The sequence below is a fragment of the Nomascus leucogenys genome, chromosome 22a (genome assembly GCF_006542625.1).
Source record: "Nomascus leucogenys isolate Asia chromosome 22a, Asia_NLE_v1, whole genome shotgun sequence".
NCBI classification, from domain to species: Eukaryota; Metazoa; Chordata; class Mammalia; order Primates; family Hylobatidae; genus Nomascus; species Nomascus leucogenys.
Window position 1 is genome coordinate 101,316,834 of NC_044402.1, and position 25,615 is coordinate 101,342,448.

Sequence of the window (25,615 nt, forward strand, 5' to 3'; positions counted from 1 at the left end):
AAAACAACCCATCTTTGGGATGAGGAGAAAACATAAGACATGGGATATAGTTGACATGAAATAACAATCACAACTATACAGATCTTTTACTGCTTTAATATACCAAATCATTTAGCATTACCAATTTTATGGTGATTAAAAATACAGTTTTAACAACTCTATGAAATCCATACCATGAAAAGAAAGGGCTATGAAGTATGAAGCCCTGATGTTAGGCTGAATTTAACAATGTTGGCTAATACTATTATTGTCAAGGGTCAGCATTATGAAAGGTGTTGACATCTTTCTGATATATAAAGGTCCAGTCATTTGCCCCAAAGTTAAATATTCAAAAATCTGAAATGATTTTTAATTTCCTAGAAGGCAGAAGCCATGTCTGTTTACTTGATTTTATTTAGCATTCAGTACAACTATGAATATTTAATATTATTTCATTATAAAATTTCCAAATAAATCAGTAGAATAATTTCCAAACTGTCTCAAAACAATTAAAAGGCATGTTATTTCATTGGAAAGACCTTTTAGTTGACTTCAGTATACACTGACTACAATGTGAAAGACATGGTGCTAAGTGTTGCAACTAAAAGCCAAAGATTCAAAACACCAAGCAGTCTAAGTCTAGAACCTATATACTTAACTATTATTGCCTCTTGTTTAGATGTTACTTTTTATAAAAACGTCATGTAAAAAGAAATACGTACCTATTAATCTTTTTCTTAGACTACGAGGTGCTGTTGACAGAAATTCACTTTTGTCATTGTTCTGTTTAAAAATAGAAAAAGCATTAAATAATAACATGGAAGTTAATGACTGATCTGAGTGAAAGAAGCTAGAAAAAAAGAAAAAAATTTTGCTTTCAATAGACTGCATTAGAACTAGATGAGCTTAGTTCCTAGAACTAGAAGATTAAGACAAATGAATTATTTGGAGCAAAAAAAGGGTATAACAAAAGAAACAAATTCCAAAGGATTACTAGAGTGATTCTAGAAATTGAATTCTACATTATTTGTAAAGTATGTATATACTGTATTATGTACAGAAAAAACATGAGTATATCAGCCTTTTGAACTACTTCCACCTATCAGATTAGTAGAATGAATATATATATGTGTGTGTGTTTGTGTGTGTGTGTGTGTGTGTGTGTCCTATATATATATATATATATATATATATATATTTTTTTTTTTTTTTTTTTTTTTTTTTCCTGAGACAGAGTCTCACTACATCACCCAGGCTGGAGTGTAGTGGCGTGATTTTGGCTCACTCCACCTCACTGCAACCTCCACCTCCTGGGTTCAAACCATTCTCCTGCCTCAGACTCCCAAGTAGCTGTGATTATAGGCGCGTGCCACCATGCCCAGCTAATTTTTGTATTTTTAGCAGAAACAGGGTTTCACCATGTTGGCCAGGCTGGTCTTAAAACTCCTGACCTCAAGTGAACCGCCCACCTTAGCCTCCCAAAGTACTAGGATTATGGGTGTGAGCCGCAGCGTCCAGCCCAATAGAGTATTTTTTTAGAAGATAGTATTATATAGCAATCATAAATATGAAAGGGAAAGGGCACCCCTATGTATATGGCAATGGGCCTTTTAATGTGCTAGAAATTTACTGGTGTTAAAGTATTACATTCTTTGAGGAGAGAAAGAGAGATTTACACTTTCTTACTTTCTGTATTTAAAAAATTATAACTTTTTATAGAAGTACAAAGTCTGTTTTTTTATAGAATACTTTAATACCATAAGTTGTTAGCACATTAAAACATCCACTGTTACATACATGTAAATTTCTAATAGTACTGATAAAAAAGTTAAAGTACCCTGTGATTTTGTCAACATGACAATATGACAAAAAAAAATTTAAGTTTATTGTCTTGTGAAAGATTGCTGGTGTCATTAAAATCTGATTTGATTTTAAGAATAGTACTCTAGGCCGGGCGCAGTGGATCATGCCTGTAAGCCAGCACTTTGGGAGGCCAAGGTGGGCGGATCACCTGAGGTCGGGAGTTCGAGATCAGCCTGACCAACATGGAGAAATCTCGTCTCTACTAAAAATACAAAATTAGCCTGGCGTGCTGGTGCATGCCTGTAATCCCAGCTACTCGAGAGGTTGAGGCAGGACAATTGGTTGAACCTGGGAGGTGGAGGTTGTGGTGAGCCGAGGTCACGCCATTGGACTCCAGCCTGGACAACATAGTGAAACTCTTCCTCAGGGGGAAAAAAAAAAAAAAAAAAAGAATAGCATGCTAATAACTGAGCTAATCCCTTACCAATGGAATTACAGTATGTCTCAAACTTTTTTGATAAAGATCTTCAAAAATCTTTATATTTTGTCATCTTGACCCAGTAGACGTGTATATATAACTAAAAAAATTATAAAACAGAAATTTAAAATTCTATTCTACTTCATTTGTTAAAAATGCAGTTTATGTCCTATTAAACTGATTTCTTTTTTTTTTTTTTTTTTTTTTTTGAGACGATCTCCTCCCCCAGCAGTCCAATCTCGCTCACTGCACTCCCCCCTCCCCACTCCTCCCCTCCGAGCTACACGCCCCCCCCCCCTAATTTTTTTTGTTATAGAGAAGGTTCACGTGTCTGATTCTGATGGTCCTAAATATAACAACGTGACCACCGTAAACTGATTTCAAGATTGAGTATTGAGACAACTTATATATATCTACACAGCTTAAGTCTGAGAATTCACAACACCTGTGTCAAAATAACCATTGCAGAAAATTCCTGCTCAAAAAGACAAGACTAATAAATAATTTTCCTACTTGCTATAGAAAATTTCTGCAAACTAATCTCTCTTGACAGTTTGCTCATTTGGGCAAACTGTTCTCCTATCAGGACAACAGATTACTCCTAGGGCAAACAGCTTATCTTATCAACAGTTTAGTTATCAAGATACACTTTACTGTGTCTACCAATCCTAAAATATCTTGTCCCTAACTTTGCCCAATCCCAATCAGTTTACCATCTTGAAAAACCTGCCTTAAGCCATTTGAGCCCAGGATCCCCAAGCCCTACATATATTTTCTCTTGAACTTGCTTTTCTAAGATAGTACACTAAGATTCTGTCACAATGATGTTGTCCCTTATTGTGATAGGTAGCTTTGTTTCATCAACAGGTTTTTCTGGTTTTTTGGGAGAGGTGACAATATCTTCTAATGGGTTATAATCTATAACTTGAGAAAAAATAATCTAAATTCTTGATTGGATTATGGCAATGAGTTTCTTTTTTTTCCTTTTATAGTGATACAACACACAAGACATAAGAAAAAAGCATTATTAAAGACAAATGAAAGTCTGGCATGTCTAATCCCATACCTAGACTTGTCTAAATAGGACATTCCTGCATAGGCCATAACCATGGCCTTAAATGTCTATACTGACTGTGGAGACAAAAGTGACTCCATCTTGGATGCTAATCCATCATGTTAACTTCTGATTAGCCCCAGTCTCATGAATGCCTCCTGATTCCTACTTTATGTACTGCCTTCTGTGAAAGAACATGTCAACCTTGATATTATCACACAAATTACTGGCTACAATGCATACAGCATTCTTGCCCTCTTGACAATTAAAGAGGGTTGCCTTTAATTATCTTGCTGGAACATGTATCCCCTTTCCTTATGGTATGTAAGCCGTGGGTCTGGGGAGTAACAGTGCAGAGAGCTACCTGTCTTGTGGCTGCCCAAGACCATGCTTCTGTCTCTAATAAAATACCCTTTACAGACAAACTAAACTTGTCTGCCTTGTCCTTTGGTTTCTTGGCTCCTTTGGCATTTGGGGGATGCTTTGCACATATGGCCCTTTCATGGAACACTCACCACTTGAAAAGGCATAATGAGAAAATTATACCACAAAAACACAAAGGAGGCCAGGCGTGGTGGCTCACCTGTAATCCCAGTACTTTGAGAGGCCCAGGTGGGTGGATCACTTGAGGTCAGGAGTTCAAGACCAGCCTGGCCAACATGGTGAAGCCTTGCCTCTACTAAAAATACAAAAATTAGCTGGGCGTGGTGGTGCGCACCTGTAATCCCAGCTACTCAGGAGGCTGAGGTGTAAGAATCACTTGAACCTGGGAGGTGGAGGTTGCAGTGACCCGAGATCACATCACCGCACTCCAGCCTGGGCGACAGAGTTAAGACTCTGTCTCAAAAACAAACAAACAAAGAAAAAACCCCACAAAGGAGGAGATAAAAAGATAGAGTAATGGATCTAATGCATCTTGGGATCAAACTGCACAACACTGCCCTCTTCCCCCTGCAAATGAAACAGAACATGATACATAAAAGCAAAACCCCAAAAATTTTCAGGCCAGCTACACACAGCAGAAAAAGCACAACAGTTGGGTCTGGGAGGCCTGGCTTCATTTTCTAGCTGTTCTCCTTCCTAGTCAAGTGAACTCACACAAGTCACTTCATTTCTCTGAACCTCAAATTCTCCATCTATAAGTTAGGTATTTCACTGCCAAATATCTGTAAATTACAAAGCACTATATAAATTAAGAGATCAATTTTTTCATTGAATTTCTGGCGATTTTTCATCATGTCTTACTTTGTAACACTAAGGCTTTTGCTTTTTAGTCAATTGCTTACCTTCGGCTGAACCTTGTCTGAAGCAGAATGGCCTAAAGAATGAACAAAAAGCCATGACTTACTATGGACACTTCACTTTTCACTGTGGTCTAGTTTCATTAAAAGTAAAGTTTGCCGGGCATGGTGGCTCACACCTGTAATACCAGCACTTTGGGAGGCAAGGCAGGAAGATTGCTTGAGGCCAGGAGTTCAAGACCAGCCTGGGCCATCACAGCGTGATCCTGTGTCTATTCAAAAAATTAAAAATTAAAAAAAAAAAAAGCAAAGTTGCAGCTTCTACATAGAAGCCACCACATTATTACTAAATTATAAATTAATTCCATATCCACCGGAGGATTATCACTATTAGTTTCATGATTACTCACATTATTAACAGCTACTTCCTGCATTTCTGTAGCATTCTAACAAGAAAAACGGAGCCCTTTTAAATTTTGATTATTGAAACGTACAACTGTCCAGGAGCGGTGGCTCACGCCCGTAATCCCAACACTTTGGGAGGCCAAGGCAGGAGGATCGCTTGAGGTCTGGAGTTAGAAAACAGCCTGACCAACAGGGTGAAACCCCATTTCTACTAAAAATGCAAAAATTAGCTGGGCGTGTTGGCAGGTACTTGTAATCCCAGCTATTCAGGAGTCTGAGGCAGGAGAATTGCTTGAACCCGGAAGGCAGAGGTTGCAATGAGCCAAGATCACACCACTGCACTCCAGCACTCCAGCCTGGGTGAAAAGCGAGACTCCTTTTAAAAAAAAAGTACAATGGAGCCAGACACAATGCGGTGTGGTTATAGGCCCTGTTACATGAGAGGCTGAGGCTAGAGGATCACTTGAGCCCAGGAGTTCAAGGCTTTAATAGTGTGCTGTAATTGTGCCTGTGAATAGCCAATGCACTTCAGCCTGGGCAACATAGCGAGACCCCGTCTCTAAAAAATGAAAAAAATAGAAATATTGGCAAGTGACACTGGTGTTCAAAAACAAAAAGAAAAATATAAATAAAGAGCAACAAAATGTACACTTTTTAATCTAGTTAGAATGGATCATTCAAAAACAGCTGCTCCACAAACTGTAAGACTTTCAAACTCCAAACGCCTTATTTCATATAGTATTTCCCAAAGCCAAATCTTCTATAAATAATTGGCTAACTCAAGCAAATGACAACAGGACTTAAAGACTATTTCTGGTTAACCCTGTCAATTTGCACAACTTCAGTTAGCACAGATATTTTTCCCTCTTATTGACTGGTAAACACGGGTATACTAAGGTACATGAGTTGAAATATTAATTGCATTTTGTTGAATGAATTTTCAGAAAAGAAGAAAATATATAAAAATTCACAAACAAGGAGAAAAGTAACATGCTCTATCTTGAAGCAACTATGAAAACTCTTTTCAAAGAACTAATGTGATGTCTTACCCTTGCTACTTTGAGGAACATTTATCGTAATCTCAGGATCATTCTTCAAACTGAATGAAACACTTTTTTTTGGTGTTTTTGCTAGTTCTGAAGCTGTAAACAAAGAAATATATAAAAACCTTTTAAAGGACAACAGTAGATAAAGAGGGAAATAACCTTATTTCGCTGACAAAAATTCTTTAAAAACCTCTGTTACTTTTATTAGAAAAATAATCCTACCCATATTAGGAGTAATACTGCTTTCACCTTTATTAGCTGTCTTCCCAGCATCTTCAAATTTTCCTTCATATTACCCACAGATTTCTTTAAAAAAAAATACAAATAACTAACTTTGACCTTGCTGCTTTCTCTAATTACCATACTCTTCTCTCCATCAACCACTTACGTTCCTTTCATTTCTTACCATATATAGTTGAGGCACATCTTTGATGGGGGGTGAGAAAGAAGGGCCAGAAAGTGAGATCTAAAATCAAGTGAAAACTGTGCAGAATTAAAATTATACTTTAAAATCTTTTAAATCTTCCATAAAGTGTGAACAGTTTATTTTGTGCCAAAAAGTCTATAATACATATAAATAATACATAAAATAGTGTTGAACAGATGGCCATTTCTTCAACCGAGAATAAATGAAATAGTGGTCTTTTGTTTAGGGGCCATTTTATTTTTACTTTAACAATTTTCTTTCTCTCGCTTTTTTTTCTAAAGACCAAAGACCAAATCACTTATAATAGAGGCATTTTTTTTTTTTTTTTTTTTTTTTTGAGACGGAGTCTTGCTCTGTGCCCCAGGCTGGAGTGCAGTGGCGCGATCTCGGCTCACTGCAAGCTCCGCCTCCCGGGTTCACGCCACTCTCCTGCCTCAGCCTCCCGAGTAGCTGGGACTACAGGCGCCCGCCAACACACCCGGCTAATTTTTTGTATTTTTAGTAGAGACGGGTTTTCACTGTGTTAGCCAGGATGGTCTCGATCTCCTGACCTCGTGATCCGCCCGCCTCGGCCTCCCAAAGTGCTGGGATTACAGGCTTGAGCCACCGCGCCCGGCCGAGGCCATTTTAAATAAAAAAATATAATTGTTATCTTTAATGATGCTCTCACACTCACACCATGAGAGGCATGTGGAAAATGAACCCAAATGAAGAAACAGATTTACCTTTTCCAAGTTAACTCTCACACTGGGACACTGTTCACTGAGAAAAAGGGCACATACCAAATTAACTGCCTTTTTTCTTTTTTTCTCTAAATGGAGAAGGTGTAGTTAAATTTGTACAAGTGAAAGCCATTTTACTGGCTCCTAAACCTTTCTCACCTGCCCCCATTTTTATCCTCCAATCTTGAAACTGACCCAAGATACTCATAACAATCTCTACAAACGAATTTGCTGCTTCTTTTTTCTTAATCTCTTCGGTCTTCTATATGATTCACTAAGTTTTTTTTTTTTTTTTTTTTTTAATCTTCCCTTGATATTAATTCCTCCATTTGAGTCTTATGACATTATCCTCGTTCCCAAGCTACTGGTTGTGGTTATTCCATCTCTTCTTCACTGTCCTCAGCCTCCTCAACATTCTAGGCATACTTAAGGCTCAGTCCTTGCTCTTCTCTTTATGTCATTTTTGGATTAAAGGCTGATTCACAGGATAGGGAAACAACTTCATATGAAAAGAAGCAACAAAAGCAACTTAGCTGAGATCATTTTGGTTTTATACTGAAACATAAAAATGCTCCACCTGATTTTAAATAACTATTAAACTACAAAGGAGCCAGGGAGAAAAGAAGAAAAAGGAATAATTGAAGAGGATTAAGAACAAGATAGTCTCTTTTTTTTTGAGATAGAATCTTGCTCTGTTGCCCAGGCTGGAGTGCAGTGGTGCGATCTCAGCTCACTGCAACCTCTGCCTCCCAGGTTCAAGCAATTATCCAGCCTCAGCCTCCTAAGTAGCTGGGATTACACATGTGTGCCATCATGCCCACCTAATTTTTTTATTTTTAGTAGAGACAGGGTTTCACCATGCTGGCCAGGCTAGTCTCAAATTCCTGACCTCGAGATCTGCCTTCCTTGGCCTCCCAAAGTGCTGGGATTACAGGTGTGAGCCACCACGCCCGGCTAAGATAGTCATTTTTGTGAGCACACAGAGATAGGCAGACATTCCAACACCTCTTGGATGACTCAACATGTCTAATAAGCACCAGGCACAATGCCTAGTACAACTACCTGTCGCCCAGGAGTACACTGGCGTGATCATGGCTCACTGCAGCCTTGACCTCCTGGGCCCAAGCCATCCTCCCACCTCAAACTCCCAAATAGCCTGGGACCACAGGCATGCGCCACCATGCCTAACTAATTTTTAAATTTTTGTAGAGACTGGGTCTTCCTATGTTGCTCAGGCTGGTCTCAAACTCCTGGCCTCAAGTTCTCCTCCCACCTCGGCCTCTCAAAGTGCTAAGATTACAAGCATGAGTCACCACGCCCAGTGGTGAATCACTATTTAACACGTAACTTTTTGTTCAGTTATGACTATGAATGGCAAAAAGTTACAGTGTTTTTTTTATGTCAGGGGTCAGCAAGCTATAAGTCTATGGGGCCAAACCCAGCCTTTCCATTTGTTTTAAGTACAGTTTTACGTAGCCACACCATCCATACATATTGTCTGTGGCTGCTTTTCAGCTACAACAGCCAAGTTCAGTAGTCACAACAGAGACTGTCTAGCTCACAGAGCTGAAAATATTTACTGTCTGGCCCTTTACAGAAAAAGCTGGCTGACCTTTGCTCTGTATTAATCATCTACATGCACACTTTCAATGCATGTGTACAGTTTTTATCATTCTTTTCTTGCTCCTATGTCATATTTGTTTTTGATGATATTAAATGAAATGTAATGGCATGGCTGTTGACTCTATTAATAGAAAATTAGGCCTGGACATGGTGGCTCAAGCCTATAATCCCAGCACTTTGGGAGACGGAGGTGGGTGGATCACCTGAGTCTAGGAGTTTGAGACCAGACTGGGCAACTGTCTCTATAGTTGTGGTGGCGTGTGACTTTAGCCCGAGCTACTTGGGAAGCTGAGGCAGGAAGATCGCTTGAGCCCAGGACGTGGAAGTTGCAGCGGGCCGAGATTACACCACACATTCCAGCCTGGGCAATACAGTGAGGCCCCTAAAAAAAATTAAGATGTTAGCCGGGCGCGGTGGCTCACGCTTGTAATCCCAGCACTTTGGGAGGCCGAGGCGGGCGGATCACGAGGTCAGGAGATCGAGACCACAGTGAAACCCCGTCTCTACTAAAAAATACAAAAAATTAGCCAGGCGTGGTGGCGGGTGCCTGTAGTCCCAGCTACTCGGAGAGGCTGAGGCAGGAGAATGGCGTGAACCCGGGAGGCGGAGCTTGCAGTGAGCCGAGATAGCGCCACTGCACTCCAGCCTGGGCGACAGAGCGAAACTCCATCTCAAAAAAAAAAAAAAAAAAAAAAAAAAAAAAATTAAGATGTTACTTGTGGGCTTGTGAAAAAAAATAGGGCATAAATTTTGTATCTTTATATTCATTATTCTATTAATTCATTTATATTGTATTTTACACAATAAACTGGTCTCTGTCTAATGATAACTTTAGATTAGTCTATTATCTGGTCCTATCTAACCAATCTATTTTCTAATTTTTTAAAAAAGATAGTTATTTTCTTTTACCTCATTTATATTTATCTGCTCCTCTGTTCATGAACATTTAGGTTGATTCCATATCCTGGATATTGTGAAATAATACTGCAATGAACACGGGAGTACAGATATCTCTTCGACATACTCATTTCATACCCTTCGGGTATATATCCAGTAGTGGGATTGCTGGATCTCAATCTGTTTTTAATTTACCCATTTATTTCTCCAGCCTGATTGAACTCCTCACTTTCTTCTCTACCTGGTACTTCTACTTTTGCTCTTTTGTTTACATTTATTTTCTTACTCTAGATACATTCTCTGTATTTTACAAAGCCTTCCTATCTAACCTATAGTCTATTTCTAGCCCTGTATCTTGGTTAGCCCAATTATATGAAACTCTTTATTTTTTATTTTTTTTTTATAGAGACAAGGTCTCATTATGTTGCGCAGGCTGGTCTCAAACTCCTGGGTTTAAGCAATCCTCTTGCCTTGTCCTCTCAAAGTGTTGGGATTATAGGTGTTAGCCACCATGCCTGGCCAAAATCATCATTTATACTCAGAATAACATATGATTTTACAGCAGATTATGTTATTTATTAAATATTAAGGCATTCTATTTTACTGATATATGTAGATGTAAACACAATTAGCAACAATACTTAATGAGTCAGTGAAATTCATTAAAGAGCATCATAACTAAACAAAGATTTTAGAAAGTCTGATCAGTCTGTCAAACTGTGTTCCTGAAATTTCATGGTCATAATAATAAAGACTAAATATCTATAAAACTATCTTCTCATGACTTTAAAATGTGTATTTCTTTCAGATGTCATGACAGAAATGCGCAGAATGAGGATAATATTCCAGTTTTATGCAGCGCTTACAAATACAACACATTATCATCTTTAAGTTATGAGCATGCTAATTCTCCAAATGGAGAACTACTACTTGATTACTCCTGTGAGTTCTATTTCACTTTACAATAATAATTCTCCTCTTTCTCCAGTGGTATTTCTTTGTCCTGCACCATTGTCCTAGGGTTTCATTTTGGTCTTGGTGTCTATTTTATCTTTCTAATAATTACATCAGCATTTCTTCTCTGGTTTCTCAGTGCTCCGACACAGGATTCAGTCATTTTTATAGATTTAAAAACTTAATTTCTTGTTTTTTCAGATGGAGTCTCTTTCTGTCACCCAGGCTGGAGTGCAGTGGTGCAATCTTGGCTCACTGCAACCTCCACGTTCTGGGTTCAAGTGATTCTCCTGCCTCAGCCTCCCAGGTAGCCAAAATTACAGGTGTGTGCCACCACACTCGGCTAATTTTTGTATTTTTAGTAGAGCTGGGTTTCACCATGTTGGCCAGGCTGGTCTTGAACTCCTGACCTCAAGTGATCCACCTACCTCGGCCTCCCAAAGTGCTGGGATTACAGGAGCGAGCCACCATGCCCAACCAAAAAAACTTAATTTCTTGATGTAGATAATAAATACTAAGAAACACATCAATTAATGTAAATTATTGTATGTACCATGTTATGTTCAAAATCAATAATGTATTTAATGTTACACATTTTAGAAAAACTAAACTGATTTTGGCAATTGATTAACTTATATTCAGAAACACAGGTTTTATAATTACTTCTCATATATTCCTCATCAGTGTCAACATTTAACATATTTCATTTTTACTTGACCTTGAATGTTTACATGTGTCATTGGCTACAGTGATTGAATAAAAACAAACCACTGAAGAAATATCCATAGGTGTTTTATAATTATACATTATAAGTCCTCTTTTTCAACTATTACATTTACCAGGTGGATAATTATTATACTTTTGTTCCTGACTTTTTGGTATTTCCAAACTTTATATTTATATACCTTTATAATTTTCAAAGCGCTTTCACATATATTATTTCCTTTCCTTACTGCTTTCAAAAATGATGACCCCCTCATACCACAAGATTGAAATACAGTGCCATCTGATTTTTTGTTTGTTTTGTTTTTTTGAGACAGGGTTTCACTCTGTCACCCAGGCTGGAGTGTAGTGGTGTGATCATGGCTCACTGCAACCTTGAACCCCTAGGCTCAAGTGATCCTCCTGCTTCAGCCTCCCAAGTAGCCGGGACTACAGGCATGTACCACCGCGCCTGGCTAATTTTTTAATTTTCTTTTTTTTTTTTTTGAGATTGAGTCTCGCTCTGTCGCCCAGGCTGGAGTGCAGTGGCGTGATCTTGGCTCACTGCAAGCTCTGCCTCCCAGGTTCACGCCATTCTCCTGCCTCAGCCTCCCAAGTAGCTGGGACTACAGGCGCCCGCCACCATGCCCAGCTAATTTTTTTTTTTTTTTTGTATTTTTAGTAGAGATGGGGTTTCACCATGTTAGCCAGGATGATCTCGATCTCCTGACCTCGTGATCCGCCCGCCTTGGCCTCCCAGAGTGCTGGGATTACAGGCGTGAGCCACCATGCCCAGCCTCATTTTTAAATTTTCTGTAGAGACAGGGTTTTGCTATGTTGCCCAGGCTGGTACTGAACTACTGGCCTCAAGTGATCCTCCTGTCTTGGCCACCCAAAGTGCTGAGATTACAGGCATGAGCTACCATGCCTGGCCTGAATTTTGAAAAATAATTGACAGTTTAATTTTAAGGTTATATGTAATTTATTACAGCTTAGTTCTCTGAAAATCAGCAACTGAAGTATAATTGGTATAGGTGGTAACTCAAGGAAGAAAAATGTTAGAAGATCATTCCTAATAATTTTATGTAAGCATTTTTCTGTAATATAAACAAGATTTTTCCATATACAGAGTAAAACTCTGGGTTTTTTGTTTTGTTTTGTTTTTTGAGATGGAGTCTTGCTCTAGAGCGTCACCCAGGCTGGAGTGCAATGGCACAATCTCGGCTCACTGCAACTCCTGCCTCCCAGGTTCAAGCGATTCTCCTGCCTCATCCTCCTGGATAGCTGGGACTACAGGCACATGCCACCATGCCTGGCTCATTTTTCTTATTTTTAGTAGAGACGGGGTTTTACCATGTTGGCCAGGCTGGTCTCAAACTCTTGACCTCAAGGGGTCTGCCTGCCTCCTGCCTCAGCTTCCCAAAGTGCTGGGATTACAGTCATGAGCAACCGTGCCCAGCAAAACTCTTATTTAATCAATTCAGAATATCTCCATGTGACTCTCACTTGTTACTTCAAAAAAATTTGCGAAGAAACTAAGCTATGGCCGGGCATGGTGGCTCATGCCTGTAATCCCAGCACTTTGGGAGGCCGAGGTGGGTGGATCACTTGAGGTTGGGAGTTTGAGACCAACCTGGCCAACAAGGTGAAACCCCTTCTCTACTAAAAATACAAAAAAATTAGCCGGGTGTGGTGGAGCACACCTGTAGTCTCAGCTACTCAGGAGGCTGAGGCAGGAGAATTGCTTGAACCCAGGAGGCGGAGGTTGCAGTGAGCCAAGACTGCACCACTGCACTCCAGCTTGGGCAACAGAGTGAGACTCCACCTTTAAAAAAAAAAAAAGAAACTAAGCTACATTGGAGAGGACTAAAGAAAAACAAAAGACTGTGTACATACTACAAGAAGCTTATAATCTAGCTGAAAACAGAAGACATCTGAGCATGAAAAAAACAAATGAACTTAATTGTGCTTAATATAACATCCTTCTTTTAAGGAATGTCTCATTATTTCTTAAACCATAGGGAATCTCTCTCATTCTTTTAGGAAATGTAGTGGTATAATAATCATGGGGAATGTGGTTAAATCTACCTTAGGAAAGATGAGTAATAGTTATAGAAATCAGAAAAGCAACATACCTAATTTAGCCATCTTTTCAGAGTGTTTTCTATTCTGAAAAGAATAAACTTTATTTCCACCACCTGTAGCAGAGCCATTTTTCAATGATTCTGAAAGAAAAAATGCAATGTACATTTAGGAATAAAAAACAAAATTAACAGAAAAAAAAATTTTAACAAAAAACTTTAGATTTGTACCCTTCATAGCCTTGCATAAAGGTTTAACTATATTTATATATAAAATATTCAGAAATACATAGTAAAGAAAACAGGCTATGAAACTGTTTATATAAGTTTTAACATGCTATTCAAAGATACACAGACATCTATGTAAAAATACAAAACCATAGCAAAACCCCAAATTAGAGGGATATGCATTCAATTCCTAGCAACAGTTGTCCCTGGGGAGGGAGGACTAAAGGGAGTTTATTGGTTATATTTATTTTCTGAAGCAAAGATGAAAAGTACAATTGTTGAGGTTGAGATTTAAACAGCTGTTTTATGGTAGAAGCTTTCTTGGCCGGGTGCGGTGGCTCACACCTGTAATTCCAGCACTTTGGGAGGCTGAGCCAGGTGATCACGAGATCAGGAGATCGAGAGCATCCTGGCTAACAGTGAAATCTCGTCTCTACTAAAAATACAAAAAATTAGCCGGGCATGGGGGCACACGCCTGTAGTTCCAGCTACTCAGGAGGCTGAGGCAGAAGAATTGCTTGAACCTGGGAGGCAGAGGTTGTGGTGAGCAGAGATTGTGCCACTGCATTCCAGCCTCAGTGATAAAGTGATAAAGTCTCAAAAAAAAAAAAAAAAAAGCTTTCTTCACAGAACCTGACTTAACTGACATTCTTCAATCTCCTCTTTAAATATCAACTGCTACCTACAACACAGTGAACATTCATTTCTAGTACCCTACTTCCTACCACAGCAATTTCCAATATGTGCCCTGAGGGTTGCTAGGATCCCTGAGGTCAAAATTACTTCGTAATAATACTAAGACATTAATTAACTTTTGATTCTCAAACAAGAGTGTACAGTGAGGTATGCCAGAGACGACATGATGTGATAACAAGTTATCATATTGACTAATGGAATGCGTGAAGCAGATAAGAAAATCCAGTTGCCTTCAATGAAGCCAGACATTAAAAATATAAAACAATGCCCTCCTCATTAAGTTTTTGAAACAGTTGTTTTTCATTTAAATATATGTAATTTTTGTCAACACTTAATGGATTTATTAGAAAATAGTGTCAAACTTTCCAAAGTGTGTGCTCATCCTCCTTATTATTTAAGCTTTCCTAGTGATCTGTATTTCCACCAACACTTGGTTTTATCCAAACTCCTTAATCTTTCTCAAACAATGGGTATAAACTGAAGAGAGGTGTCTTAATTTGTATTTCCTTAATCATTAATGACATTGAACATTTTTTTACAGGTTTCTTCTCAGAAAAAATATCTTCTTTACACTGTGGCTTGTCTTTACACTCTTTTTATGGTGTCATTTGAAGGAAAGTGCTGGTTTCTTATAAAATAGACTTTACACTAGTCTTTTTACTGTGTCCACAGTTTTGCATTTTCCAGAATGTCATATAGTTGGAATCATACAGTATGTAGCCTTTTCAGATTGGCCTATTTCACTTAGTAACATACTTTTGAGGTCCTTTCCTATCTTGTTCATAGCTTGATAGCTCTTTTTTATTTAAGTGCTGAATACTCCATGGTCAGGATGTGCCAGTTTGTTCATCCATTCATCTACTGAACGACCTCTTTGTTGCTTCCAAGTTTTGGCCATTGTGAATGAAATTGCTATAAAGGTCCACCTGCAGGTTTTTGTGTGGACATAAGTTTTCAACTCATTTGGGTAAATACTAAGAAACATAACTACTGGATTATATAGTTAGAGTATGTTGAGTTTTATAAGCAGCAGCACAGCTGTTTTTCATGGGGCTGTACCATTTTGCATTAACTAGAGATAAATGAGTTCTTCTTGCTCCACATCCTAACCAGTATTTGGTGGTATTCGTGTTTTGGATTTTGGCTATTCTAATAGGTGTATAATGGTATCTCATTTTGTTTTAATTTGCAATTCCCTGATGATATGATATTGAGCATATTTTCATACGCTTATTGGCCATCTGTTTTATTTTCCTTGGTAATAAAGAATAAAAATAGATGGCAAATAAGCATATGGTATCTGTTCAAATACCTATTTGCCTAGTTTTTAATTAAATTGTTTTCTTATTGCTGAATTTTAAAAGCACTTTGTATATTTTGGATTAAAAGTCCTTTATCAGACATGTCTTTTGCAACATTTTCTTCTAGTCTGTAGTCTTCTCACTTTCTTGAGAAATAATGAATTTTAATTAGTTGAATTTGTTAATCTTTTTTTGATTACATGCTTTCTAAGAAAACTTTCTATAATCAAGACCAAAACCATATTCTCTTATATTTGCATCTAAAAGCATTTACAATTTGATTTTCATGTTTAAATAATTAAGGTAATTAATCTGTTTATAAAGGGAGGTAGAGGGCCTTTTTTTTTTTTAATGGGAATATACAATTGTCCCATCACCATTTACTGACCAGTTCATCGCTAGCCCAGTGATCTGCAATGCTACTTCTATAGTGTATCTAGTTTTCATATATGCACAAGTCTATTTATGGAGAACTTGTTACTGCAATTATAGAACTACAACTAGAATATATAATTAGAATATAGAATGCATAACTATATATTTTATTTATTTATTTATTTATTTATTTATTTATTTATTGAGACGGAGTCTCACTCTGTCGCCCAGGCTGGAGTGCAGTGGCACGATCTAGGCTCACTGCAAGCTCTGCCTCCCGGGTTCATGCCCTTCTCCTGCCTCCACCTCCCAAGTAGCTGGGACTACAGTTGCCCGCCACCACGCCCGGCTAATTTTTTTTGTATTTTTAATAGAGACGGGGTTTCACCGTGTTAGCCAGGATGGTCTCGATCTCCTGACCTCATGATCCACCCGCCTCGGCCTCCCAAAGTGCTGGGATTTACAGGCGTGAGCCACCGCACCCAGCCTATATATTTTTGTCTGAATGTCAGATATAGACAAAATATAAACTTGAAAAAGTTATTAACTAAAACAACTGGTTTTAAATAAGGTAAGAATGAGAAACTGTTAAAGATTTTAAGAGAAAATTTGAGAAACATGAAAGCCTACTACACTCAGATAGCATCAAAAGTATCATTATCAGTTTATTGGAAGAAAATGAAACTGGAAAATTCCAGTTGATGCATTATGGATATGCTATCTTAAAAATTAAAAAAAAAGCAGGCTGGGCGTAATGGCTTACGCCTGTAATCTCAGCACTTTGGATAGGCTGAGGCTGGCAGATCACTTGAGCCCAGGAGTTTGAGACCAGCCTGGTCAACATGGTGAGACCCTACCTCTACAAAATATACAAAAACCAGCCAGGCATGGTGGTCCGCACCTGTAGTTGCAGCTACTCAGGAGGCTTAGGTGGGAGGATCACCTGAGCCCAGGGAGGCTAAGGTTGCAGTGAGCCTTGACTGTGCCACTGCACTCCAGCCTAGGTGACAGAGTGAGACCCTGTCTCAAAAAAAAAAAAAAAAAAAGGCAATACTGTTCAACCAGCTGATCTCCAGCAAACTTACATTCAAAGACTCAAGTCCTACATCAAAATCAATCACTACTGCATTAGTTACACTAATAAAAAGTTACAAACAATCCAAAAGTATAATATAGAAAACCATACATTATTTATATATTAGAATGCAATACTACTAGCTATTACAGTTCTTTTTGTCCAAAGACTGATCTCTGAGAATTTAACGATATGTGAAATTTAAAAGAAAATAAAACCACCGCCTCATATCCATTAAAAGGGCTACTATTTTTTTTTTTTTTTTAAAAGGAAATAGGTGTTGGTAAGAAGGTGGAGAAATTGGAACCCTTGTACACTGTAGGTTGATATGTAAAATGGTGCAGCCACTGTGCAAAAAGTATGGTGGTTCCTCAAAAAATTAAAAATAGAATTAGCACATGATCCAGCATTTCCACTTATGGGTATATATACCCCAAAGAATTGAATGCAGGGTCACAAAGAGGTATTTGTACACCCATGTTCATAGCAGCATCATTCGCAATACCCAAAAGGTGGAAGCAACCCAAGTGTCCACCTACAGATGAATAAATTTCAGTTTTGTACAATGAGAAAAGTTTGGGAGATCAGTTACAAACGGTGTGAATGTACCTAATGCCACTGAATCCATACACTTAAAAATGGTTCAGATGCTAAGCTTTTTTGTGTGTGTATGAGATAAATTCTTGCTCTGTCACCCATGCGAGGGTGCAATGGTGTGATTGTGGCTCACTGCAGCCTCAACCTCCTGGGCTCCAGTGATCCTCCCACTTCAGCCTTCTGAGCAGCTAGGACTACAGGTGCACGCCACCACGCCCAGCTAATTTTTGTATTTTTTTTGTAGAGATGGGGTTTGGGATTTCTTTCTTTTTTCTTTTTTTTTTTTTTTGAGATGGATTTTCACTCTTGTTGCCCAGGCTGGAGTGCAATGGCATGATCTTGGCTCATTGCAACCTCCACCTCCCAGGTTCAGGCGATTTTCCTGCCTCAGCCTCCCGAGTAGCTGAGATTACAGGCGCCCACCACCATGCCCAGCTAATTTTTTGTATTTTTAGTACAGACACGGTTTCACCATGTTGGCCAGGCTGGTCTTGAATTCCCGTCCTCAGGTGATCCACCCGCCTTGGCCTCCCAAAGTGCTGAGATTACAGGCATGAGCCACTGCGTCTGGCCAAAACTAAGTTTTTAGGAAGATGTAACTATGATTAAATAGTGTAATCTGTATAAACTTTAGGAGGATATTTGACAATACATGTTAAAATTCTTATTGTAGAAGAATGTCTAATGACAGAGTAATGTATATATGATACATTATTAATTGCAAAGTCTATTTATAAATAAACGTGATGGTGCAAGCTTATGTGTGCCCATGCATGTATGAACAGACAGAAGGTACACACTGAAATGTTAATGGTTCCACGTTCTCTAAAGCAGGCATTCTTGACAGGTACAATACTTCTCCCAATTGGGTAAAACTGGATATTGGCACAGGAGGGAGTGTGGAAAAAAGACTTTGACATTATTAATTTAATAGTCTGTGGCCCTCCAAAGGGTACATAAACAGATATACGGCATATATGTAGTATTGAAATTTTAAGGGTAGGAAAAAGTGATTAGGAGAAAATGTCTAAAAAGGCTAATTAGGGGACAATAATTTTAAAAAGGTTGAAAAACACAGGGCATGATGCCAAAAAATAAGGCAAAGCTCCCCAATCAGTGTGAGGAATGAATGAATGAATGAATGAATAAATAAATAAATAAATAAATAAATAAAAGGTATGGGTTTCATATGTGTTGAGTACTGATTCTCTCAGGCCTTTGAGGATGCCAATCAAGGCCAGTAGCAGGGGTAGGGTTAGGGCCCTAGGGTATTTGTCCTTGGTCTGCAGCATCCTCCTCTATTTATTCCATTGTGCCTCCAAATATCATTTGCTGTGAGTGCTGTTATGTGAGAAAGGCTGGAAGCACTGAATTTCTACAACAAACGTACTACTTTTTTAAGAAACAATTTTTATGATAAAAGTTTCTTTTGTGGAATACTGTTTTCAATCTCTTCTTAGGCCTGGCATAATAGGGAGTCAAGAACACCAAGTTTTATTTAGAATATGCTCAAAAAATGTCAACTGTCTAGCTGTGGACACATAGGAGACACTACCCAGCCCACTAAATCTATTGAGGAGCGGTGGTCATTTTTTGTATAACTCTATACATGGAGTATATGACTCTACCCCCACAGTTAATGAACTATGTAACTATGTTCATTAATATAATAAGTAATAGGCACAGATAACTGTGATTCATCTGTGGATATTCCAATTATATGCTATTTCTATGTCCAGATTTTAAAAATGAATTGAGCTAAATCAACCCTTGAGAATCCGGAATGGGAGAACTGAAAAACCAAATCATTTAACACTGGGAACTTGATGGACATTTATAAGTATGCGAGAATAAAACACATGTACATGAAGAAAATAAGTGGCATAGAGAAATCAGAACAGATGCACAGAGATGACACAGGGAGACCTGGAGACTCATGAAAGCATAGTTCCTCAGTTTTTAACACTGTCCCAGTTCCAACTCTCCTAGTACCCAACAATATTGCTTTCTTTCCTTTGTCATTATTTTTTTAAGCTAGGTTGTGGGGATCTGTGTTCCTTGTACCCAGGAAAAACCTAACTAAAATATAATTCAAGCCTAAAAAATGTTTTATGTTAAGAATAATCTTGCGGGAATCTGGCTTAGATGTAAAAATTAAAACCACACACAATACCAGCATCCCTGGGTTAGAACACTACTTCTTGAAATGCTCCTCCTAGTTCTGTAAAGATCAAGGTAAAAATAACTTGCTTTAGAAAGGTATTTTAAATAAGTTAAAAATATAAATATCTTTTTTTTGTTCTGTTTTGACCTAGGGTCTCGCTTTGTCACCCACACTGAGTATAGTGATGCAATCACAGCTCACTGTAGCCTCAACCTCCTGGGCTCAAGCAATCCTCTGCCTTAGCCTCCCAAGTAACTGGGACTACAGGCACACACCACCATGCTTTGCTAATTTTATTTTTTTTTGAGACAGGGTCTCACTCTGTTGCCCAGGCTGGAGTGCAGTGGTATGATCACGGCTCACTGCTGCCTCAACCTCCCAGGCTCAAGTGATCCTCCCACCTCAGCCTCCCTGGTAGCTGGGACCACAGGTGTGTGCCCCCATGCCAGGCTAGTCTCAAACTCCTGGACTCAAGCGATCAATCTGCTTTGGTCTCCCAATGTGCTGAGATTACAGGCATGAGCCACCACATACTCAGCTTCCAGCTAATTAAAAACTTTTTTTTTTTTGTAGAAACGGGATCTTACTATGTTGCTTAGGATGGTTACAAACTCCTGGGCTCAAGCAGTCCTCCTGCCTCAGTCTCCCAATGTGCTGGGATTACAGGCGTGAGCCACCATGTCTGGCCATAAATAAATATCTTAAAAATAGTACTAGCTACTCAGGTGGCTAAGTTGGGAGGATCTCTTGAACCCAGAAGTTGGAGGCTACAGTGAGCTATGATTGTGCCACGGCACCCCAATCTGGGTGTCAGAGCAAGACCCTGTCTCTAAAATAAATAAACAAATATCTTGGAAATAACTTTAGGAGTACTATGCAGCCATAAAAAGGAATGAGATCATATCCTTTGCAGGGACATTTATGAAGCTGGAAGCCATCATCCTCAGCAAACTAACACAGTAACAGAAAACCAAACACTGCATATTTTCACTCATAGGTGGGAGTTGAAAAATGAGAACACATGGACACAGGGAGGGGAACAACATATGCCACAGCCTGTGGGTGTGTGGAGGGAGGGAGAGCATCAGGACAGACGGCTAATGCATGTGGGGCTTAAAACCTAGATGATGGGTTGAAAGGTGCAACAAACCACCATGGCCCATGTATACCTATGTAACAAACCTGCACATTGTACACATGTATCCTGGAAAAATTTTAAAAATAAAATAAAAAGAAAATAACTTTAGAGTGGTTGGTCTATAGATTCCTTCTTACTGAAAACTATGTGCAGGACTGGTTGTTAAAAAAAAGAACTGTGGAGAAATTGAAGCAAATGCTTTTTAGATGAGAAACATGATAATATAGAACACCACTGTTTAACCTACCAGACTACTTTTGTGTATCCTATAAAGCAATTTCTGCTACTAGCAGAAACGAGTGTATATTTCACCCCCTCAAATACCTTGAACATCTCTTCCCATAATTTCCACATAGTTCTGATCTTTTAAGACCTCCTGGTCATCTTCCTCCAAATCATATTCTGGCTTCTTTATTATTTTTTTGGGGTTGACCAAAAGCTGTGCTCGCTCCTTCTTTAATTTAGCTCCTATAAGAACATCCAAAGAATTAGAGCATGACAGGTATAAATTCTTTCTAAGCATTACATTTAAATAAGAAATTATAATATTTATATTGTCATTACTTAAAAGCTGGGAAAAAAGCTTTCTCTTTCATTAAAACTGGCCACTCTGACCACTCTTCCACAGTTTATATAGTTAAAACACACACAATCTTGAAAGTATCTATTTTTAGGGTTCAAAATAACCACATATTTTAAATTACAATGGGTAGTTATTAGTGACTACCACTACTGAGCATTTCGTTTTATATTAGGCTTTACTGAACATTTTCAATTAAAGTTTGAAAGAATTAAACTAAAAATTAAAGCAGTTTTTATTCAGTTTTATTAACCAGATCAATCCTTTGCGCTATATTTTCAAAAGAAAATGTTAAAAGTTTTAGAAGTGAAATAATCCATAAACATTATAATAAGCATCTCTTCAAATTGTACAATCACTTAGTACCTCCTTCTCTATCTAGAATGTGATTAAGAACATCATCATCTCCCACAAAGTGAACCTCCAGCATCTTGTCTTCCTTTAATTCTGGTTTACTCATTGTTGCCAACCTAAAAAAAACAGTAAGTTACTCAAAAGTGATGAAGAATTCATATCAACCACCAAATTAAACATTCACATAATGAATACATGTCTTTATCTAATATTTTTAAAGTCTTTTTAAGTATAAAAAATACATTATGCATTACTGTATTACTACATATTCGACTGTAGGTAACTCAATTCTTTATCTAAAAAATTGGGGAGGGAAAGAGATGTCTGAGATTTGAGAAGAGCTAAATCCAATCAAGGTAGCTAAAATATACTCAGAAAAAAAATAAAACAAAATATTCTCAGAAAAACAATTTAAGTTTTAATGAAAGCTCTAACCAATCCAGACAAGTACATTAACAGAAAGGGGGGTGGTTAATACATGAGTGTTTAGAAAAGTGACAGCCAAACAAAGAATAATGGTTTGATGGATTTTATTATCTGTTCACTAGAAAGCTATAGTCAATTGTGGGGAGTGTGTTAAACTTCATTTGTGTCCCAAGCCTGGATCAAAAAACCCTCAAGCACCTCCCTTTACTTTTATGGAATGCTTACCAAACAACTTTACAAATATGAATATGGCTTTCTAGGTATCTTGGTAACTAAACAGTAAACACAAATCTTTCGAACACTTTACACTCAGTTCCTCACTGAACAAACCTCCAGAGTTTGGCAAGCAAAAGTTTGATCAACTCTGGCTAGTCTGACAAAATGTACTTTCAGAACTTATTATGCTACTGGCCTGAAAATAACTAATGATAATTTTAACTGCTGCCAGCTAATCAGTTTACCCAAAAAATGTAAACTAAGATTCAGTGTTCTTGATTTCTTTTCTCTTCTTTCTTACAATCTTGTTTTCACCTTTTCTTTTGGCAGGAGAAACTATTGACTGTGTCTCTCTTTACTTTCTTTTTTTTTTTGAGACAGGATCTCACTGTGTTGCTGCAGCCTCAACCATCTGGGCTCAAGTAATCCTCCCATCTCAACCTCTGAAGTAGCTGGGATTACAGGCACATGCCACCATGCTTGGCAGGTTTTCCTTTTTTTGTAGAGACAGGGCCTCCCTATGTTGCCCAGGCTGGTTCTGAGCTCCTGGAATTAAGCAATTTTCCCACCTCACCCTCTCAAACTGCTGGGATTACAGGCATGGGCCACCACCACAGCCATTTATCTCTTCTGAGCTCATTATCTGCAGGAAGAAAACTAATTCAATGTTACCAAGTTTTATTTTGACAAGCAACATGCTTAAATGACTTCTTTCAGTTTTCATTTACCTTTTAAGGTACTACACATTCTGCAGCTGCAAAATTCAGATAGAGTCACCTGTAATTGGAAAAAGAACTTAGTCAGGACCAGCTGGTAGAAAAATGAAAGCAATGGGGCAAAAACAAGTTCCACAAGTTTTAACAAGCAAGATGAATAGATACAGTAGACCTTACAAAGCCAAAGCTGTTGTAATGGTACAGTAAAGGACAAAAAGACCATTACCGATTTGGCCAGGAAGCCCTAGATACTGAGAACATCTGGATGGAGTGGGAAGAGAGGAGGACAAAATTTGAGCACTTACAATGTGCTAGATATAGTTTTGAGTACTCCATATGTATTCTCATTTAATCTGCACAACTCTATGAGGTTCATACTTTGTGTATAAAGATAATAAATACTGGGCTGGGTGCAGTGGCTCATGCCTATAATCTCAGTGCTTTGGGAGGCTGAGGCAGGGGGATCCCTTGAGGCCAGGAGTTGAAGACAAGCCTGCCAACAGTAAGGCCCTGCCTCTACCAAAAAAAAAAAAAATTAATTGGGCGTGGTGGCATGTGCCTATAGTCTACTCAGAGGCTGAAGTGGGAGATTCCTTGAGCCCCAGAGTTCGAGATTACATTGAGCTATGATCACACTACTGCACTCCAGCTTGGGCAACAGAGTGAGACCCTGTCTCTAATATTTTTTTATTTTTTTTGAGACAGGGTCTGGGCTCTGTCACCTAGAGCAGTGGTATGATCTTGGCTCACCACAGCTCCAACCTCCTGGGCTCAGGTGATCTGCCCACCTCAGCCTCCCATACAGCTGGGACTACCAGCTTGTGCCACCACACCCAGCTAACTTTTGTATTTTTTGTAGAAATGAGGTTTCACCATGTTGCCTAGGCTTGTCTCAAACCTCTGGGCTCAAGTGATCTACCCACCTCTACCTCCCAAACTGCTGGGATTACAGGAGTAAGCCACCACACCAGGTCAAAAAAATTTTTTTAAACAACAACAACAAAAAAATTGTGGACTTGGCTGTAATATGAAGGAAAAATTTTAAAAATAAAAATAAAAAATAAAGATAATAAATACTTCATCTATAACTTATGACCATTGCTTGTAAAACATGTCCTCTTGGGCCATTTTTCTAGTCATAATACTGTTTCCTATTATGGGGAATCTGGGTGTATTAGAGAAAAAGTTTGATCCATTTACATAATATTTGTATAAAATAAACAGGTTTTTTGAGGGGCTGTTTGTGAGGCACTGTATTAGGCACATTTATGTACACCAGCTCATTAAATCCTCAGATTCTCTGACTTAGGTATTTTGCATCTCTCTCTTTATATATATAATGTCCCCAACTTACAAATGAGTAAACTGAGGTCAACTCATTAAATATTAATAACTCATTAAATTATGAATGCCAATACACACAATTATAAATCTATTAGGGTTGAAATCCATGTCGGACTGATCCTAACTTCTTTTTTTTTTCTTTTCTTTTTTTTTTTTAATATGGAGTCTGGCTGTGTCCCAGGCTGGAGTACAGAGGCTCGATCTCAGCTCACTGCAACCTCCGCCTCCCAGGTTCAAGAGATCCTCCTTCCTCAGCCTCCTGAGTAGCTGGGACTACAGGTGTGCACCACCACACACAGCTAATTTTTGCATTTTTAGTAGAGATGGGGTTTCACCATGTCGGCCAGGATGGTCTCGATCTCTTGACCTCGTGATTGGCCCGCCTCAGCCTCCCAGTGTTGGGATTATAGGTGTTAAGCCACTGCACCTGGCAGATTCCTAACTTCCTGACCACTCTATTACACCACATACCTCTCCTGCCATCAAATAAAAATGTTATCATAAATACTTGGTTTTTTTGTCGTTTTGGGTTTTTTGTTTTTGTGGGGTTTGTTTTGTTTTTTTGAAACAGTCATTCAGCTCTGTCACCCAGGCTGGAGTGCAGTGGTGCGATCTCAGCTCACTGCAACATCTCACCTCAGCCTCCTGAGTAGGTGGGACTAGAGGCGTGAAATGCCAAGCCTTGCTAATTTTTGTATTTTTTTGTAGAGACGGGGTTTCCCCATGTTGCCCAGGCTGGCCTCCTGAGCTCAAGCGATTTGCCCACCTCAGCCTCCCCAAGTGCTGGGACTGCAGGTGTGAACCACTGTGCTGGACGCTAAATGCTTGTTTTGACCTCTGAAAACCATTCATAATAGGTCTATTTCTCTACATGTCAATTAGGGTTAGGGTATTCTATAGCCCGTAACTATAGAATGTCTAAAGAATTCTACAGTTTCTCTAACTTTCCAGTTCATTGGGTGAAACATCACTAGTTCTATCAAGCATACTTCA

The 25,615-nt window shown here is 38.6% G+C and overlaps 1 protein-coding gene across 1 annotated transcript in view; it reads right to left on the minus strand.

Annotated features, from left to right (window-relative positions):
• Positions 1-25,615, minus strand: part of ORC2 (origin recognition complex subunit 2) — a 57,313-nt gene that overhangs the window by 29,584 nt on the left and 2,114 nt on the right. The window contains exons 2-8 of the mRNA XM_003253909.4: positions 23,291-23,339; positions 21,933-22,036; positions 21,311-21,454; positions 13,467-13,556; positions 6,010-6,102; positions 4,601-4,632; positions 702-762 (exon numbers count right to left, since the gene is read on the minus strand). Of these exons, the coding sequence (XP_003253957.1) occupies positions 702-762; positions 4,601-4,632; positions 6,010-6,102; positions 13,467-13,556; positions 21,311-21,454; positions 21,933-22,026 (514 nt within the window). The 5' untranslated portion in view covers positions 22,027-22,036; positions 23,291-23,339. The remainder of the gene's footprint in view (positions 1-701; positions 763-4,600; positions 4,633-6,009; positions 6,103-13,466; positions 13,557-21,310; positions 21,455-21,932; positions 22,037-23,290; positions 23,340-25,615) is intronic.